General features: G+C 42.0%; 1 protein-coding gene across 2 annotated transcripts in view; it reads right to left on the reverse strand.

The window, feature by feature from the left end:
- Positions 1-432: 432 nt before the first annotated feature.
- Positions 433-20016, reverse strand: part of HTR4 (5-hydroxytryptamine receptor 4) — a 111397-nt gene continuing 91813 nt past the window's right edge. For both annotated transcript variants that reach the window (XM_039836488.1, XM_039836489.1), the window contains one exon: positions 433-4345. In XM_039836488.1, the coding sequence (XP_039692422.1) occupies positions 4258-4345 (88 nt within the window). In that variant the 3' untranslated portion in view covers positions 433-4257. The remainder of the gene's footprint in view (positions 4346-20016) is intronic.

Raw genomic sequence — 20016 nt, forward strand, 5'->3', positions numbered from 1 at the left:
AGAGGAGGTACCTGGTCCAGCTGCTTAGGGTTTTAAGCTGCCTAGAAGGCTCCCTGAAGGGTTGGATGAGTAGAGATGGTGGACCCAGGTACACCTGCCCCCATCCTACTTTGGCCCATGTGCAATGGGGCTCTAAGTAAATTTGTGTATGAAGAAAAGATTCTGATTTGATATTCTAACTCTTGTGCATCCCCTGCATTTTATATGTGAGATGATGGAAGGCCCAAGGGTTAAACAGAATAGCTGGGTCAAGTACTCAGGCCCAGAATGCCGAGAGGGGTTTTTCCACTGCTCCATACTCACCAGTGGTGGGGCTTGAATTCCACTGACATGCTAGCTAGGCCTAATATCCCAGGGGGCCCAGGACAAGGGAGCTGGATTCCAAGCTCCTGGGTGGCTCATGGCACCAAAAAAGGTTTCAGCAAGGAGGCGCGTGCTTAATAACCTCAATCCAAGACCTGTGGGTATATGGCTGCCATGCCACTTCAAATGGCTCCAATGGCGTGTGCCCTGAGAATGGCTGGGGTGGATCCCTCCCCACCCTCTGCTCCCGGGATGACCATGTCAGAGAGATACATCCTAGCGCTTGGGGCCCTGACGAAGGTGGCAGACAGACAGACAGGTAGAATCACACTATCTAGGTGTCCTGGGCTCTGGCTTTACCTTGATGGGACTCTGAGACACTGGTGACAGAATATTCCCCAGCTTCAAACGCCCAAAGCTCCTGAGGGCTGGGCTGGGTGTGCTACCGAGGTTACGAAGAAGCGCCACGGGACTGAGGCATGAGGTTGGCTTTGGTATTTTATTGTGTATTCAAAATTCAGTTACTAGTTTTAAGACTTAAGATTTCCCTCTTTATATAATTTATACAAACATGTACAGAATGCACAAATATAAACATATGTGTAATTTATTCATGTTTATCAATAAATAGAATTTATCAATTGGAAAAAAAGACAAGTCTATACAGGCTCCTGTTTTCCCCAGAACACATTCCTGGAAACTGCATCAAAAAAGTATATTATCATAAAGCCAAGGGTTCTCTTCATAGAAACAAATTAGAACTGAGGATCCTAGTACCTTCAAAGCTTTAAGCTTCCAGTAAATCATAGGCATAACTAACAATTTCATAACCAAAGATAACAACCATCATTAAAATGTATAACCCTTTGAAATTATGTAATTAAGTTCCATGTTCTATATAACAGGCCACACATGTACTTTACATGTCGATTACACAAAGGGACTCAGTGCATTATACCTATACATGTGGCCCCACTGGTAATTCTACTTTATTAAAATGTAAACAAAATTAAAGTGTTAGCTAAATATCATTAAACTATAACCAACAATCATTTATAAAGACTATCAGATTAGGAAAAAATCTCGAAAGTTATCTGGTTCAGTATCTTAGCAGACTCATAACATTCTTGTCAGCTGCTCAAAATAAAATTTAGTCCATATTTGAGGTTATTTTCATAGAATTTATATATCTATGTTGAATTTATAGGGTGGGGATAATTTTGAGAACCCTTTTTCTCCAAATAAATGATTTCATGGCAAAAAAGGCATTTGAATTTATTCCATGTGACTTTGAAGTTACAGGAAGTTAGGCTTATTCTTACCAAAATTAGTCCCTATCTCTCTCCGCCCACTCCTTTATTTCGAGAATAAAAAAATCCCTTCAAATGAGAAGGTTTGTGACATATAAATTTGCAGTGTTGTGTGTGTTGCACAACCTGGAGTAACCAAATGAGGAGGGGTGGACCTAGAAGACTGGATCCTCCAAAAAAGGTGCCCCTTCAGTACTATTTTTCAACATACGAAGCTCAGTCTCTAAACTGGTTCACCTCTTTGCAAAGAAATTCTTAGTCCTCGAGAGCTCAGGAGCATCCAAAGTAATGATAAACATACAGAAGGGCATTTTATGATTTACAGAATGTTTTCACGAAAATCATTTATCGCCACAACAACTTTGTGAAGTAGGCAGGAGAGATTCTCGGAGGCCAGAGAGGTCTGGCTATTAGTTCTGAGTCACACAGTAAGTCAGCACTATTGATTCGGTGCGTGTGCTGCTCCCCTGCGGCCCCTATCCTTACCGCGTGCTCACGGAGGCGGTGGGAAGCGTGGGTAGCCATCAGAGCAGATCATTTGCATCTCACCTCCAGGTTCAGGGCCTTGGGTCTCAGAACCCTGCTGTCCCCGCCTTTGTATTAGAAAAGGATCATCCTCGAAATGGTGGTTGCCTCAATCTAGTAAGCCCCGATCTAGTAACGATGGAGGACAGAGACTTGAAAAAGCACAGGCGGTTGGTCCAGCCAGAGCGAGGGCGCCAGGTAGGACTTAAAAAAAATTTCTTCATCATTGACTAGCATAGATCCCCAGTGATTCTGCTCCACTGACCAGTGAGAGTCTCAGCCTTACATGAAGCACTTTGACATGCTGTAATATTTCTCAACGGCATTCAAGAGTTCTAAATAACATTTCTCTTTAGAGACTTTTTCCCTTCCCTAAGGCATGACTTTCTCCCCAGTAAAATTAAGTCTTCACAGGACAGAGGATTTTCTTTTGGCATTTGGATGGTTTTTGGGCAATCTTCTTTTCCTCATTCCAAAGTCTTTTTCTTGTCCGTTTGGTTCCAGAACTAAAGTAAACATCGACAGAAATGATAGCTGAACACTTCTTAAGGAGCGGGAACAAAGCGAATATAACAAAGTCCTGAGATGCTATCAAATCACAGCCAAGATCAAAGTGAAAACCTCCTATGGCTCTGCGATATGATGGCATTTACCTCTCTGGGATCTTCATTCAGGGCAACTTGCAAGAGCCATGGACTCAACTTTGGATGAAAGACATCCAGGTTAATTTGAAGGGCAAAGCTGGCAAGGTCAAGGGTCTAGAAGGCCCAAACGAGGCATCTAGTTTCTGTGAAACAGTCAAAAGGCAGGCCGGCCGTGGCTTTTCGAGGTAGCAGACGGCTGCAACAGCATTTCATTGTCCTAGAAACGAAGAGAGATCTTGTCCAAACTTCAGTTGACAGATGTAGAAAATAAGGTCCAGGGAGGGAAGGGCCTGATCGAGACCTCACAGCATGTTAGGAGCAGAGCCAGAGCTGGAATTAGGGTCCTCCGACTTTAAGTCAGGCGCTGTTTTTCTGCCCGGCACTGCTTGGTCCTGCCTGCTCCACCTGGGGGATCGCAGTGAGTGACAGGTGTCGGCAGTAGGAGCTCCCAACAGTTCTCTTCTTTGGTAGCAATAGGCCAGATTCCAGGGTTGTAAATTGGTACCATGGACTTCAGCACAGGCTCGTGGGAAAGATTCCAAAGTCTTTTAATAAACACGACGATACCGCCGGCCCTGCCCAAGGCTCCTAGAAGATGCTGCTCTAGTTCGAGAGGAAGGCGGGCAGCTCAGAGCCCGGGGCCCTGAGGCCGCAGCACCCAGGGGAAACCGTCTGCCCTGCTCTCCTCCAAGGTCACTGCAGAGACCATTTTCTTCAGGTAGATCTTTGCCCCAGTTTCTTCCATGGTGAATAAATGGAGCGTATCCTGCAGGGAGAGACTGACACCGGACACGAGGAAGAGCAAACGGAAGCTGTGACTGACATGGGGACGGGCTGGGAGGACACGCATTTGGACCCAGACACCGGGAGGAATGTGTACTAGTGTCCGGCACAGAACGGGACAGAGATGAGATAGTGAGTGGTTTGAAAATGGCTGAGACGGATGTGAACAAGCAAGACAAGTGTGCTTCTGGAATGCGACTCTGACTGAGACAGGCACAGGGAGGATGCGTCTTCACAGTGTCTGCGAGCGGGCACAGCAAAGAGGCATATTTAGAGACATCAGTGACTGAGATAGGACACAGTGAGCCATCGTGTTTGGAACACGAGTGAGACCAACCAGGCGCAGTGAGGGGAGGAGCGGGGACAACAGTGTGAGGCAAGGGCGACATGCCAGGAAGAGGGAGTTCTGGGAAATGAAAACAATCCCTTCATGAGGAGATCTCTGGAGGAGAGCCCCCAGTGAACGAGGGGGCCGTCCTGTCCCCTGACTCCCTCAAATGCCGCCTGCTGGAATCCCAGAGGAAAAGCCTGGTGGGCATGGGGTGACTGCCCCGATGGACGGATGGACGGACGGACGGACGGACGGAACGCTCGCGTGAAGAGAATACCAGGTGCAGTCACGCACAAGCAGCAGCTTAGGACCCGGCCCTCTCTCAGAGGATGGTTGTCTTCTGAGTCACTGCCCCAGAGGCCTAAGTGTCACTGGGCTGAGCAGCCACCAGAGAAGTTGCCGGGGGGTGGCACTGACTCTCCCATTGGCCACCACACTCCACTGCATCCCTGGAGAGGGGAGAAGATCACAGAATCTCAGAGCTGGAATGGATGTCACAGAGGAGCTCGGACGAGCGCCCACCCAGTGCAGGAAAGCCCCTGTGCAATGCAGGGTGGTGGCTGCTTCGCCCCTACTTAGGAATCGCCAGTGATCGGCCAGGCCATGTTATTTTTGAGCAACTTTACTGAAAGAGTTTGTTATTGTTATTAGAAAGAGCTTGTTAACGTTCAGCCAAAATCTGCCTTCTCGGTGGAACGGCTATGCCCTCCAGGCCCACTTAAAATTCTTCCCTCTACTAATTATATCCTCCAAGTTTTCTCTCTCCAGGCTACACATTCCCATTTTCTTTAATAGTTCATTATATATTATGGTTTCCAGATTGTTGCCTGTACTGGGCACTGTCCTCTGAACGCAATCCTTATTATGATTCTCTCAAAACAGAGTAGCAGGAAAGAGCACAAATCTACACAGTGAGCCTGACATATCATGCACTCTTCATCATCGGTTTAGTTTATTTCTATGAATATGGTCAACATTAAGTGCACTCTGACAATGGTAATATGCTACAGGCTTATATCGAGTTTGTTGCCAACTTGTATCTTTTTGATACAAACAGTTGTCAGTTCCTGTGGTTCTTCATTACATCTGTGCAGTTTATGTTTGAGCTAAACTACAAGACGTGATATTAGTCTCAGTTAAATTTCATTTTACTGGTTTGCGATCATTTTAGCTAATCGAGAGCATTCTAAATCATAACAATGTCAACATTCAAGATGTAATTATTTAGTACCAAGTAGAACTGGACTTTAAGGATTTCACAAGCACGTAGGAAGTTCAGATAATCTATTGCTACCTAGATCTTTCAGTTTAGCATCATCTGCCTTTTAGGTCTTCAGTCAAGATTAAAAAAAACTTTATCAGGGTAGGGCTAAAATAGAGAATTATGGTGCACCACGACAGACTACCTACCCAGCGAACAGGTAACACACAGTGTACCTGAGCATGGACCTACCCATGGAAGGTTTTGTTCAATGCTTTGCTGAAAAGCCTCGCCAAGCAGTACGTCTGTCCTAATAAATGATTATATTACTTGGCCTGAATTATTTTTTTAACGAAACAACATCGACTCTTGCTCACAAATGATTCTCTCTCTTGAAACAGGGTAGTAGGAAAGAGCACAAATCTACACAATGAGCCTGACATATAATGCACTTGTTATAATTGTCTTAGAATTTCAGTAAGGTCTATTTCAAGCTATGAGTCTGTAGTTTCTGGAGTCTAGCGTTGGTCTTGCTTTAAGAACTGGACCAATATTTACTGGTCCCCAGGCTGCCTTCATTTTCCTAGTCCTCGAAAGAGCTCCAGTCAGAGGTCTTATCGATCAGTTCCTTTAATCCCCAAAATACTACATCTTGGCTCAGAGACAGTTAAATGTTTCCCATCTATCCTGGACAGCAACTTTCCCCTTATAATGTTATCTTAACCCCCCCTCCCCCACATTTAGAAGACTAATCTTATTGCAGCAAAATATGCAAGATTTCGTTCTCACATCATGAGCTCTAACTATTTCTGGATTTGCTACTTGCTCTGAACAGAGCTTTTGATCTATCTCTGGTTATAACATTCCTTCCTCCAGATTATCCACGTGACTTTTTCCAGTATAAACTCTAGATAACTTGAGATGTGGCCTTATGATTTGACATACCCCCCATGACATTTCATCCGTCTTATTCACTGAATATATTAAAAGAAAAAAAAATGAATACAAAGGAAGCAAGGAAGGAAGGGTTTCTCATTTTTCATTGGCCAAATTCCCCTTGTGTCATACTTATTATCATTACTAGCAACAATAAAAACCACCACCTGTTAGGGCAGCACCTGTCTTCCAGGCACTGGGCTAACTGTGTTATATGCATTAATTCATGCATTTTATATCCATTTAACAGACAAGAAAACTGAGTTTCAGAGAGTTTTAATCATTTGTCCAAGTTTACTCAGTTAATACATGGCAGGATCAGACCTTACATTTAGGTCATTTTTGATACCAAAGTCTGTGCGATTAATTGTCCCGATATACTGTCATTTATCATCATTTTGAGAACTACCACTGCTAAGTCCAGCGTTCAAGTGCTGCTGTCTCTAACATTTCCTCATCCCACTGTGATGGACTCCAGGGTAAAAGGGATATGTGCAGGAGAGCACGTTTTATCTGTTCTACTTATGAGAAGACCACAGTGTGGTGTGGTCCCCCCTTTAAATGAAACACTGTAACTGGGTCATTAACACAGGACTCTTCTGCCCACTGAAGGAGAATCTTTGCCATGCGGTGTGTATATTTTCTGTGATGCAGAACAGGGAGACTAGGTGGAAAAAGAAAAAAATCCTACAGAAACAGGAGGAAAGTGGGGAAGGCAGAGTCCGAAAGAAAGAAAGGCGAGGTGAATAAACGTAACGAAGAGTGAGGAGGGAGGATGGAAGACAAGGCAGGAAGACAGAGCTAAAGGAAGCCGCAGAGCTGGGTGTGTGGAAGGCTCCAGAGCTATTGGGGAGACTGGAGGAGGTCCTTTGAGAGGTGTTTCCAAAAGGTTATAGTGGCTCTCTCATGCCATCTTTCCAGAGACTCACATAAAGATTGAGATGACTGTGAAATTGATATCGGATGCCTGGTGTCACATACATATATGTATAGTTAGAGGCCGGGCCATTGTCCTTCTTTCTCCACGACTCCTCTCTTTGGTAAGGGCTATAATGATGTATCCTAACTCCATGGAGGACTCACAACCAACTCCTTCTTTGCAGGGCGAATGAGAACTTGAGAATAATGACAGGGTGATCTTGCATCCTGGTTGGCCCGAGTCAGTCTCATTTTCCGCTACTGTACTGATCTAATTGTTAACAGTGAACCATTTAAAGTTGTCTGCCTTTTAAATCTTCATTCAAGATACAAAATGATGGTGCAATATGCCGCACCCCGAGATACCTCCTTCCTGTGCAATATATCACACTCAGTGGACATAGCTTTAACACTCGGAGAGCCCTTTTCACCTTCAACTACAAGGTCACCCTGCTAACTCAACAAAGGAAGCGGCTGAGTGCAGCAATGTGAGCAGTCAACCAGGAGACAGGGACCTGGGTTCTAGTGTTTTTTCGGCCTCCATCCATGTGTGACCTTATGCCTTAGTCTCTTCCCTGTGCCTCAGTTTCCCATTTTTTAAATGAGGAGGAGGATTATCTATAAGATCCTCTGCAGCTCTGACATTCTGAGTCTATGAGTAGCAGAGATGGTGGGTGACAGATACAAACCTTCTGATTGGGCACCAGCTGTGTGTAGGACTGTTCTCTAAAGCTGTGGGTAATTGCTTCAAATTTGGCTTTTAATATTCTATTGTTAGTATCTTATACTTTGTATTCTGTGTGAAGCGAAGAGGTTTCACTGGAAACATAAGGGGGGGGTAATTTTTGGATTTGTATTAAAGAATGTGAAAGACCTCAATTTCTGAATCTGTGTAATTACATTGCAAAACTGTTAAACGTATCTGGGTAGGATGGGATAGGAGGGGGCCGAGATGCCACAACTTAACATGCAGCGAGATCACAACTGTCTCTCCCCAAACATATGCTTCATCAGAAACATTGGCAAAGTCGCTCAAAACCCCTGATGCAAAACATCATTAAAAAAAAAATTCTCCGATAGTTAACAGAAGCTTTTTTTTTTTAAAAAAAAAGAATGCAGTTTCTTGTTTTAATAGTTTTTGTAAAAATCCTCTATAATTCGTGAAGCATTTTTATATCTTTTTGCACATTTAATGTTCAACACAAATCTTTAAGGAAGGAGGGCATGGAGCATTATTTCAGTTTTAGAAGAGCAAGGGCATGGATGGACCGATGGGTGATGGTGCATCCAGTGCTGTAAATCCAGCATTCTGCCTCCCAACCCGGGAATTCTGCCCATTGGGAAACATGGAAATCATTTGTGTGGTGGGAAGAGTTTCGTGATGAAGTTTAATATTAACAGTTGATGAAATAAACGTACAATTACCCGTGTTCCAGAAGAATGAGAAGGAAGAGCTGAAGGAGGGGAGGAGGAAAAAAGCTAAGTCAGCTAAGTCATCTTTCACAAAGTGGTCCAGAGACTGTGTGTGTCAGAATTATCTTAGGTGCCTATAACAAAGACAGATTTCAGGATCCACACCAGACCCCTGACAGCAGGGTAAGAGGGCAGAGGGCAAAGGGGAGAGCAAAAGTTAGTTTGCATTTTTAAACTATTCTCAGGTGATTCTTATGCACATGGGAGAATGAGATTCCCTGAGGAGGTGGTATCCAATGATTCTATTCATACTTGAGGCAGAACTTAGATCCAGAGACTTAAGTAGCAGCAAAGAGAAAGTGCAGGAGAGTGGGAAGGGCCAGAGAGGGAAGTATAAAGCATTCCGTGGTGCTCCACAAGGGATCAGAAAGGAAGCACTAAATGCACGTGGACAGGGCATTTTAGCGAAGTGGACAAGGGGATATTTATTGTTTTTTTATGACACTGATGATAAAGAAATGAGAAAAGACTTGGTGATGAATCGAGACTATGAGAAGGCAAAAAATGTAAAGCAAAGCTCGAGTAATTTAGTTGCAGATGTTCTTCATGTGGTGAAAAAACAGAATGCTTGGGTACAATGAGCTGATAAAAACGAACTGAATTGTCTATAAACAGTGAGCCCACACACTAAGTTATCAATAAGTTATATTACTCAAAAGGCAATGCCTTAGGTCGATTTCTTTTCTTTGACTGCACTATCAGCCAGAATATAATATTGCCTCTGAAAGACTCGGTATTTCCCAAACATGGGATGTGTTCCACAGGTGATATGCCAACTAATGTACATAGCATTAAATAATTTGAATCACAAATTATTGTGATTTAACATTTAACAGTAAGGGGATTTAACATTTCTTTCACTCTTTCTGATTATTTTATTATTTTTTAATCCTTTTTTAAGATTATGGTTTTTTAAATTTATTTTTCATTTATAGTTGACATATATTATATTAGTTTCAGCTGTGCAACATAGTGATATGACATTTATATACCTTATGGGGTGATCTTTCTGCTTATTTTAAAGAGAAAAACTCAGTTTGGTCCCTCTCTGGCTTTAACGAGTCTCTAACTCCAAACAAATGGAGAATAGGTCTCAGGCTCAGAGCCTTTGACAAGCAATAGGATCAGGTTAAAATTTAACAATAATTTATCCAAATAATAATTTGCTTCATCTTCAGTGCATTTATTTTTAAATCATCTTCTCTACGTAGCTTTGCATTTAAGGACATGATACAGAGTTTCTTTTACAAATATATTTATTTGGAGTAAAAATGTATTGAAAGACAAATAGTAAATCAATAATAGTATGGGCAGAATGCTGATATGGTAAAATCTGTGAAAGTAGGAGGCAAGTGACAAAAGCCCCTATCAGACAGGTGAAAAAGGTGAATTGCAGAGAGCATAATGTCTTGTCAAGGACATAAAGCAGCACATCCACAGGGCAGAAGCTCTGGGATCCTGGGACAGGGCTCTTTCTACTACTTTGTGCTACTTGTAGAATGAACCCCAACTAGCTGAGTAAGGACAATTTGGAATGTGTCACCTTGTGGCCTCCAACAAAATGTATTCCCAGGGGCTCTTAAGTTCCAACTCGAGCCTCAGAAATGTCCATGTTTCAATACCCCAAAATGCAAGATCAGATCGGTGTGGCTTTTCTAATTCCAGTGCACCTGCCTCCCTGATTCTCAATATGCACATATAACTAACGTCAAACCAATCTCCTTGAGAGAGTTTTTCCCAGTATCTATCATAGTTCTTAAATGACAAAAGATTGGAACTTTGAATATTTGGGGGATCAGACTGCCTGCCTGCCTTTTCTGCTTACCTATTTCTATATGATAGAACCTAAAAATACCTAGGAGAAAATGCCTTACAAGTATGGATCCATAATGAAAACAGCCAACATTTATGGAGTGTTTATTATGTGCCAATTGCTGTGCTAAGCAAATTATGAATTATCTCATATAATTTTCACAACACTCCTATCACACAGGTCTTATTACTTGTAGGCTTTAGTTGAATGGAATGAGGCCTCATCAGTTGCCCCAGGGAAACATCTAGGGAGAAGTGGACTCACGAACTGAACCAGGCAATCCAACTCAGAGTCCCACTGCACCAGTATCGCTAAATGTGCACCTTCTCCAAACAGGCACCGTGGACTCCTAGACATGGCAGGCAGGAGACGCTGCCCAGGTGAGGGGAAGGTGTGTCAGGTGCATAAAAGGACTTAAGATCTCTCACAGAATGAGCCCAAGCACGCACTAAGAGAGCCCAGAGGAGGAAGTGATTCATTATTACTTGAAAACTGAGGGGATGGGGATCAGGAAAGTTCAGAGAGCACTTTTCGAAATCATGCCTCAAGGAATGAGTAGGCTTGTGCAGGGCAGGAAAGTGAGAAAGAGCATTTGAGGCAGCAGAAATAATCTCAAGGCAGGAGAATTCACTATTTATTTAGAAAAAACTGATCAATCTAGGAGTGCTTATTGCATGGGGAGTTAGGTTGGGGGAGAGTTGAAGGAAATGGCCTGGAAAACCAGACCGGGTCAGGCAAGGAGGGCTTCATATGCCCTTTACCATCTTCTTGCTGCTGCTCAAGGTTATGCTGCTACAACTCAATCCAGCTGTCATTTACAGTTTAAAATCCCACATGCCCAAATGGCCTTGAATACCTGTGAAATAGTTTCTCTCTCCATGGTTATATTATACACATTGTCCCAAAGGAAAATCAGAGGTAGAAAAAAAATTACAATTTGCAACCCTATCAAGGAAAAGGTCATCCTAAAATCATCAAATATGTGAACAGCTTTGAGTACAATTCTAGAGCCCAGCCTTTCGGAAAGCCATGGTGAGCTGGACTGAACGCAGTGGAAGTTGCCTGGGATGGGCTGATTGTGGGTGTGTGTATGGGTGGTGGTGGTTTCCAAAGACAGGGCTGTAAAGTGAGATGGGAAAATCTCGAATGTGAGCTCTTTAATGGCAGACGTCTTGCCTGTCTAGACCCCTGGTGTAGCCCTCACTGCCTAGAACAGTGTATGCACCATATTAGACACATAATAAAATGGTAGTAGATGAGTGAATAAATGAGAATTTGGGCTAGGAGTTCTGAGGCTTGAATTCTGATCTTTATTCTTCTGCTAATATACCAGCGTGATTTTAAGCAAATTGTCTTACATCTTGAAGTTCAATTTTCTTGTCTAAAATATTGGGTTTGGCAGTCTATTTCAGGTTATTCTTAACAAAACTTTAATAAATAACCTGATGGAAAGGCCATAGGAGACACTGGCAGGATGATTTCTGTGCATACACATACCACCACTGGAACATCTGTTTTGATCAAAGCAGTTCTACTTTTATTGTTCACAGTTCCGAGTAAGAGTCTATCGGAACAAAAGAGTTCTCCACTTGTAAAAAAAGTTTAAGAACCACTGGACTGCTCGAGCTGTTATCACATCCGGCTATAAAACTCTTGGCTTTTATGATGCTAAGATGCAGGAAGTAAAAGTTGACCAAACATTGCCAACCACTAGGGCTATGCAAACAATAGAATGTCTCGGCTTGAATAGCAATGAGCTACCCCTCATCCGGAGGAGACAGACAGCTACCTACTAGGTAAGCTGTAGAAGAGATAACTGCGTTGGTTGGGATATTTGACCAGATCACTTCTGAAGCCCTTCCCATGCGTGAGAATCAAGAGTTCTGTATTCTTTCAAGAGTTTTCAGTTAACTAACAAGGGACATAGTTTAGCAGTTCACAGTAAGGGCTTTGAAATCAGATAAACATGAATTAGAATCCTGGCCCTACCACTCACCAGCTACAGGACATTGACCAAATCATTTAATCTCTGAGTCTCAGTTTCCTCATCAGCAAAATGAGAATCATCACACCTTAATATATTCCATAGAGTATATATTAAGGATCCAATGAGATGACACCTGTGAAGTACTTAATTCAATGCCTAGTATATAAACCAGTGCTCAGTAAATGGCAGATACTAAGATGATGATAAAGGGGAAGATAGTGATATCTGGACCGGGAAACCAAATCCAAATTATTCCTAAAGTAACTAGTTATTACACATGACAATCATATATTTGTGTATATTTATCTTTGTATACATATATGGATGTATATGTATATGTGTATACATATGTGTGTGTATTCATACATACATACTCCGTTCCCCAAAGTCAGAAACTTAAAGCAGGCAATGCTAATTCACAAATACAGGAAAGAATTTCATTATACCAGCCAGCAAAGGAAATAAAATCTGAAAAGGAGAAAAGGAACGTGAGCAGGCACCAGATATATTTGTTAGGTTTATCAAAATATAGATTCGCCCATTTCTTAGAGAATAAAAAGCTCTCCAAGAGCAATTCTAACTGTGAAATATTTCTAAGAATCTTGTTAAAAATAACCTGAAATAGGCATGGAAATGAGAAAAGACAGTTCTGAAATCATTCTGTGAAAAGTAAGTTCTTAGCTCTTCGGCTGAATATAACCCAGAGCACATTCAATTGGTTTGTTTACATAACCAGAAGCCATTCACTGGGTTTCCTCACTCAAAGCTGGAAGACGATTCCCCAGAATTTAGTAGGACAGCAGCTAGAACTTTCTACATCACTCCTTCTTCACAGTTCCCCTATCTTTGCAATTAAAGTACTTTTCCTTCTCTTTCTGAACTTATTGCTCAGGAACTCTCTTGCCCCTTATCAAGAGAACATTATGATGATTTTGACGCCAAACCATTTCTTTTCAGATTCTGTTCTAACGATGAACCAGTATTTCAGAAACAGGAGTCTTGTCCTGTTTCTAACCTGTGTTCCTGATGTTTTGCCTAAAAAGATAATGATGATAACGAAAATGCAATTTATCAATAACTCAACATGTTCAAGGCCCTATATGTACAATATTTCATACAACCCTCACAACAGTCTTATGAGGCCAGAACCACCTTTACTTCCATTTTGCACAGGAAGAAACCGAGGCACCGAGAGGTCAAGTAACTTGCCTGGGATCACACGACTTCAAAGTGGCATGACCTGAAGTCAAAATGAGGTCCATCAAATACCAAGTCCTATGCTTTTAGCCATAACACCAAACTGCTCTGCCAGTCCTCTTGTTCCTCCTAGACTGGAATCCTGCCTTGTTCTGAAGCCTGAAGTCCTGGTCCTAACTATCTCTGTGAAAAACGAAGAATATGAACACTAGACTGAGGGCCTGTCTCTTTCATCCCAGCCTAGAGCTCCAACTCCCCACAAATCATTAAAGAGTAATTCTGTTCATCTTCAGGCTTCAAGCAACAGAAATTTATCCTGCTAACTGGATACGACAATATTTTCTTCAGGCATCAAATCAGCTCTGTACCTCCAAACATCTGTAGAGGTTGGGGATGTAGTGTTTCCTTAGGTATGTCTAAATTTTCTACCAGCCAGATGGCCAGAAGAAACATAAAGCAAAACAGAATGGACCCTGAAATTGACAATATCGCCTCTGCCACATTTCTTCCCACTGGTAATCTTTCCAGAAGATCTCCAGCTTCAACCAAACAAAATGTTATGCTGGCTGAAGTAGGTTTTGTACTATTCACTTCCTCTTCCCTGTCCTTCCCCCTTCCCCCTTCCCACCCCACCTCCCCCCCCTTCTCAATCTCTCTCCTTTAACTGCACTGTGGGAGGACTTCCGTGGCTCTGTAACACACAATCACAAAGGAAGGGTCTGAGAATATCCCCTTCAATCCCCAACCCCTTCCTCAGAAATGTTGGCTAATGATCAGTCAATGCTCCCAGTGACTGATGGTCAATCAATACTTCCAAGTGACTGGTGATCATCTGACTTTCTCCTTCGACTTTCTTAGGAACTCCCTGGGAAGACAGTCCAGTCCACTGCGTACTAAAATAGGTGTTGTTAAAACCTCGATCCTTTGTCCCTACCTCTCTCCCTTGGGACCATGCAGAACAAGTAGGGTCCCTCTTGCCCATAACAAACCTTAGATAAATAAAAACAATGCTTATGACCTGAGTCTTCTTTAACCTCTAAGCTCGGCAGCACCAGTTCCTTACATTGTTCTTCATATGTCGTGAATTCCACAAAGAAAATCATACTTTTTTCCCTCTTCTGGACACACTCTAGTTTGTCGACATTCAGTAGAAGAAGAGACTTTACCTCTTCTATGGGCCACGGACCTGAATCATTGCTCTGCAGACCACACACTCATTTACACGGGGGTGTGGTTTTCGGGTGGCTCTCTAAGTGTGCTTTGGAGGCGATTCCTTCCTGAACAGCTGCTCTGACTAAATTGGGAGGGCTGCGTCCCTGCCAAGTACACACTGTAAGAGAACAAGCTCATAGAGCCTGCCTTGTGGAAACGGCTTATCTGCAAGGTTACCGCTGGCATGCTAACCACAGAGATTCAGGGTCCTTCCTCCCAGAAACAACAGCAATTTCCTTCTAGGGTTCGCCTCCCCTCTTATCTTGTCTTGGGAATGGATGTGGATTAAGAGGGCCCAGTGGAGCAGGGGCTGCACTGAAGTGGGCAGATAAAAGCATTCGTACCTCCTGGCATTGTTAAAAGATCTCTCCCGCTGTCCGCTAGCAGAGAATTAGTTTAAAGCAGGGTTTCTCAACCTCGGCATTATTTTGAATTTTGGGGCCAGACAATTCTATGTGTGTGTGTGTGTGTGTGTGTGTGTGTGTGTGTGTGTGTGTGTGTGTGTGTGTGTGTGTGTGTTTAGCGGTGCCGTCCAGTGCATTGTTGGATGTTTAGCCCCATCCCTGACTTCTATCACTGGATGCTAGTAGCATCCACCAGTCGTGACAACCAAAAATGCCTCCAGACATTGCAAAAGGTGCCCTGGTAAACAAAACAGTCCCCAACTGAGAATTACTAGTTTAAACCCACGCTATCTCTGTAGTTTAAGACACGGAGCTAGAACTCAACTTGAAGCTGTATCTACTTCAACTTCCTCATTTATTGGTCTGAGAGAGGTGATGACTGGTTGACGATCAGTAAGAGATTAGAAGACAGGTTTCCTGCTCTCCACTGCATCGGTGGTTCTCAATCCTGCTGCACATTAGAGCTCCTAAAACATATGCATTTCTGGTCCCCACCTGGACCAATTAAAATAGAATCTCTACATGTGGAACCCAGGCTCAGGTATTATTTAAGAGCCCCTGGATGACTTTATTGAGGAGCCAGGGCCAAGGGCCAGAGAATCACACAACACTGTCTCTGTTCTGGACGTTGGATAAACAACCTTGGATATCTCTGAGCTGAGTGCTGTTTGAAGGCTTGCCCTGCAGGGTGGCATGCACAGTCCCTCTGTATTGTGGGCACCAATCTCTGAGAGCTGGTACACCGAACCCGAACACCCTCACAACAGGTGCACCTGCACAGTCAGAGGGGGAAAATATACACAGAATATACCCAACTTGTTTGATATAGTTAGCATGTTTTATGTTGGGTCAAAGAAATGCCTACAGGTAATTTAAAAGCCAGAAGGCATGTTCAAAATAACAATCCCAACTGTTCAGCACAGGGCATGATGTACCCAGGAAACAAGTCTTGTCTCATGTTGCTTAAACAATTATTTATACACAGTTTGATTAATTTAACTTAGTTCATTTCTGGCTTTTCTTCTAGCAGAGGGAACTCTGCTTCTTGTTTAAGGAGCAATGTTTAGTCCAGAGAGATTTCTATTGACTCATTTCTTAAGAAATGCTTATCAGGAAGCTGAGAAAATAACTGGAAAAGGTTGTTTAACCAAGATATGACTGATGTTACATATACAAATTAATAACAGCAATTATAGCAGCTTCCATTTCTTGAGTGCTTTTTGTGTAACAGGATCTGGGCTCAGCTTTGCACCTGTTATATCATATTTAACCTTAATGAAAGTCCTAGGAGATGGGTTCTAATATTATTCCCACTTTACAGGAGGAAACAGAGACTCAGAGATTTTGGTCACATGCTAAAGATTATAACAATAGTAAATGACAGATCGCAGACAGGACAGAAACCCAGGTGTGTCAGACCCCAGCACCTACAGCCATTATGCTACACTGAACGGGGTGTCCCTTCGGTTACATACTAAAGTTCACCTTCCCCTAAATCAGAGGCAGGAACTTTCCTTGACAATATGTCTCAGTGGAGGGGATAATGTTTAGATCTCGGCACTGTTGCCCAGAAGTGAGCATCCTGGAGACCACCTTAAGCCACTTGATTTCCAAACTTTCACAGGTGCAAACAGCACTAACTTTTCTAATCCTGAGTATTTGGTGAGTCAACTAGAGGTCTCCCGATGTTGTTATTCTCACTGTTTTCCTGGAATGATATCAATAAGAATGATGTTTTCTTCGAGGCTGCTTTAGGTTGGGATTGGGGCAGGACTGGGGATAGGACCAGCTTCATGGTTGTGTGACCAGGGCAATCACACAGGAAACCAGAGCTTGGTTTAATGCTCTGCTTGCTGCCATCCTGAAATTCTTGATAACTTTATCTTTGAAATTGTGAAATCTAAAGGAAGGATAGAGCATGCCCATGAGCAGAGGTGATCTATGCACTATGTTCCTTGCTGCCCCATCCCATTGGTGATGCCCCGTGAGCACAAAATTCTGGTAGACTCACCATGCCCAGGTCAGAAGACTCAAAGCAATAACAAGGTAAACACATTATACATACGAAGCATTTTCCCTTCTTCCATCATCTCTGTCGACAGCTTCCATGCCATGCTTACCTTGTATTTTCTTTGAGTCTTGCTGAATCCCATGGATCCACCAGAATTCTGTGCCAACGTTTCATATCAACACATTTACGACGTAGTAACTGGGGCTGCTGACAGCCCTGAGAGGCTACATTTTCTATTTCACCCAGAACTTGCCAAAAGCAGAAGAAAGGCTGTGATGTTCTAAGGAACAAGAACCACCGAGGAACCCTCTCAAGTTTTTTCTCACTCGTGTTGCTTCCCTGTATTAGTCAAGCCCTTATGCTAAAACTACTGACATAGAGAGCGTAAGAGAGCAACCATGGTTTCTTCCACTGTCTTTCTTTATTCATCAGTAACCTGAAGGTAGAGTGTCAGTAGAATAGTATCAAGAAATGGAATAAAAACAGTTGTATTAGTTTTGTGCACTGTCTGGTGAAAACAAATATATAAGCATGTCTGAACTACAAATTTTAGGCAATTTGTGGCATTTTGGAGATTTTATATTTAACACTTTTACATTTGCATTTAAAACTGGCATTGTACAACATAAAGATGAATGATAAATTTATGCTAATAATTTTAAAGTATATTTTATTTTCTACTAGAGAAAAGGTAAATAGCAAATAAATACACTATGACAGGTTGAGAGAAAGACTGTGGATGAAAGAAAAAAGACTCTACATTTTAATACTTTTAACTACTTTTCCTGCTTTTCAAACAAAAAAGGCCCCACATTTTATGTTGGGCCTGCAGATTATGTAGGCCACCATGGAAGAGGTTGGGGAGATAAAGCAAGGTCATCTTCATCTATCTTTGATTCACCCAGATTCAGTCTGCTTTGGTTAAAAACAATGAGGTAAATGTTGAATACAATTACAGCCTCCAAAGTTCAAGGTAAAGGCCAAAAAAGAAAAATGGCTTTTAAATGTCAAACAACTTTCTAACATTAGCAGAATCCTGTAAGGATCCAAAATAAATCAAACCTAAATTATTTCTTCATCCACAGGTAATCTTCCAATCTACAGTGTGAAAACCTTTATTTAAAAGGGGAATTCTGGCCTGTTGAAACTGAAAGTTGGCAATGTTTTCACAGTGAAAAAACAACTATTCCTAAATAGTCAATAAATATTAAAAATTAATAAATATTTTTTAAATGGTGAAAACTTGAGTATACACTGTCCAGGTAAACAATAGGGTCTAATAAAAGCATCCGTTCGTTCAACCAATAAGTATAATTAACTGAGCAATGTGCTACATCCCGGGGATCTTTTCTAAATAAAATGGACACCTTATCTACTCTCATTATTGACTGACTGGGGAGACAGATAATAAACAAGAAAACAAAAAATAAATACAATTATAAATTCTGATTATTGTTATTCATAAAGGAAACAAAGGGCAATAACCTGGAAGAATTTTTTCTTCTATTATTTTTTGTGTGTGTGGGAACCTTATTCTCGCTGCCTCTAACTCACTCCCAAGTTTTCTCCATCTTCGTATTTTCTTCCTTTATCCATTCCATCTATAAATCTGAATGTACTAATTAGGCATAGAAATGTCAAAGACTTACTTACATAACACAACCACTAGAATTGGTTTATTTATTATTGAGCTTTGGTTGACAGGAGTTAGTCTGAGGGAGAGCATATAATGCCTCCTTCCAGAGAGAAGTCTCGCATGGCTCCAGAGCTGTTTTGTCCAATAGAAGTTTTTATGGTGATGGAAATATTCTACATTTGTGCTCTCTAATCAGGTAGCCACTCAAAACACGTGGCTACTGAGCACTTGGAATGTAGTTAGTGGTTGCCCTATAGGACAGCACACTCTAGGAGTCTCCAACTCGATGGAAAACCTGTTTATCGGAGATTGCAGATAGATAACAGAGGGTGGTAGCCAACAGCCAAGTTAAATAGACAAGGTCTTAAGAAAGTGCTTGCAAGAGTTCTTGGCCTTCTCAGGAACTAGGTGAGTGTTCTAGGTTTGAGCAAGGAAGAGATCGAAGCTTGGCATGAGAGTAGAGACACTCATTCCCAAAGCTAAGCTTTGCATGCAATCTCTGCTTGTGTTACCTAACTTATAAATAGTCTGTTCTTGTAACATAATTATCTCTCCCATGAGAACAGAGCTTTGCAGTTAGCAAAGTGATTTCACATCCATTATCTCTTTTGATTTTCACAATGAAGTAGTGAGATAAGCAGGACAGAGATTATTTACCCAAGAAGCCAAAACCGGAATCGTCAGTGGATTCACGTAAAGAAAATCTCTGTTCTAAGGTTACTATCAGCACCCTAGTCCCTATTCTGCCTTGGATCTTACAGGCTAATCTTTAAAAAGACGGTTAAACAGAAGAGAAGCTAAGTCACCGGACAACAGACAGAAGCATTCCTCTATCCCCTTGTCAAGCCTCACAATGGTCCAGGTACTTTACTAGGCTCTGAGGTTACAGCAGTGGACATGGCTGGCCAGATCCTTGGCATTTATCCAAAGGACAAAGAACTCCAGAGTCAAACCCCTAAAGAACTCCAAGACAAATCAATATGGCTTGTTCCTATCACCAGTCACCCATGTGGCCATAGTCTATATGGTTGCACTATGCCTCCCAAATGGGGAAAGTCACTTGACTTGAAGAATGACTGAGATGATGATGTAAGCTTCCAAAAGAATTTTCTCTCATATTTTACTGCCAGATGAAATTATTATTCTTTGAGAGACTCTAAAAGAACCAAAGAATTATAATATGTGTCTTAACCCTGAAGTATGATCAATGTCAGCAAACATTGGACCGTTCCAATTCACGATGGTTCTCAAAGTTTAATACGCATAAGAGTCATCTTGTTAAAAATGCCATTTTCCCTAATCTTCCCCAATTTAGTGAATGGCACTCAAGAT

This window comes from Pteropus medius, unplaced genomic scaffold (assembly GCF_902729225.1).
Source record: "Pteropus medius unplaced genomic scaffold, Ma_sr-lr_union100, whole genome shotgun sequence".
NCBI lineage: Eukaryota > Metazoa > Chordata > Mammalia > Chiroptera > Pteropodidae > Pteropus > Pteropus medius.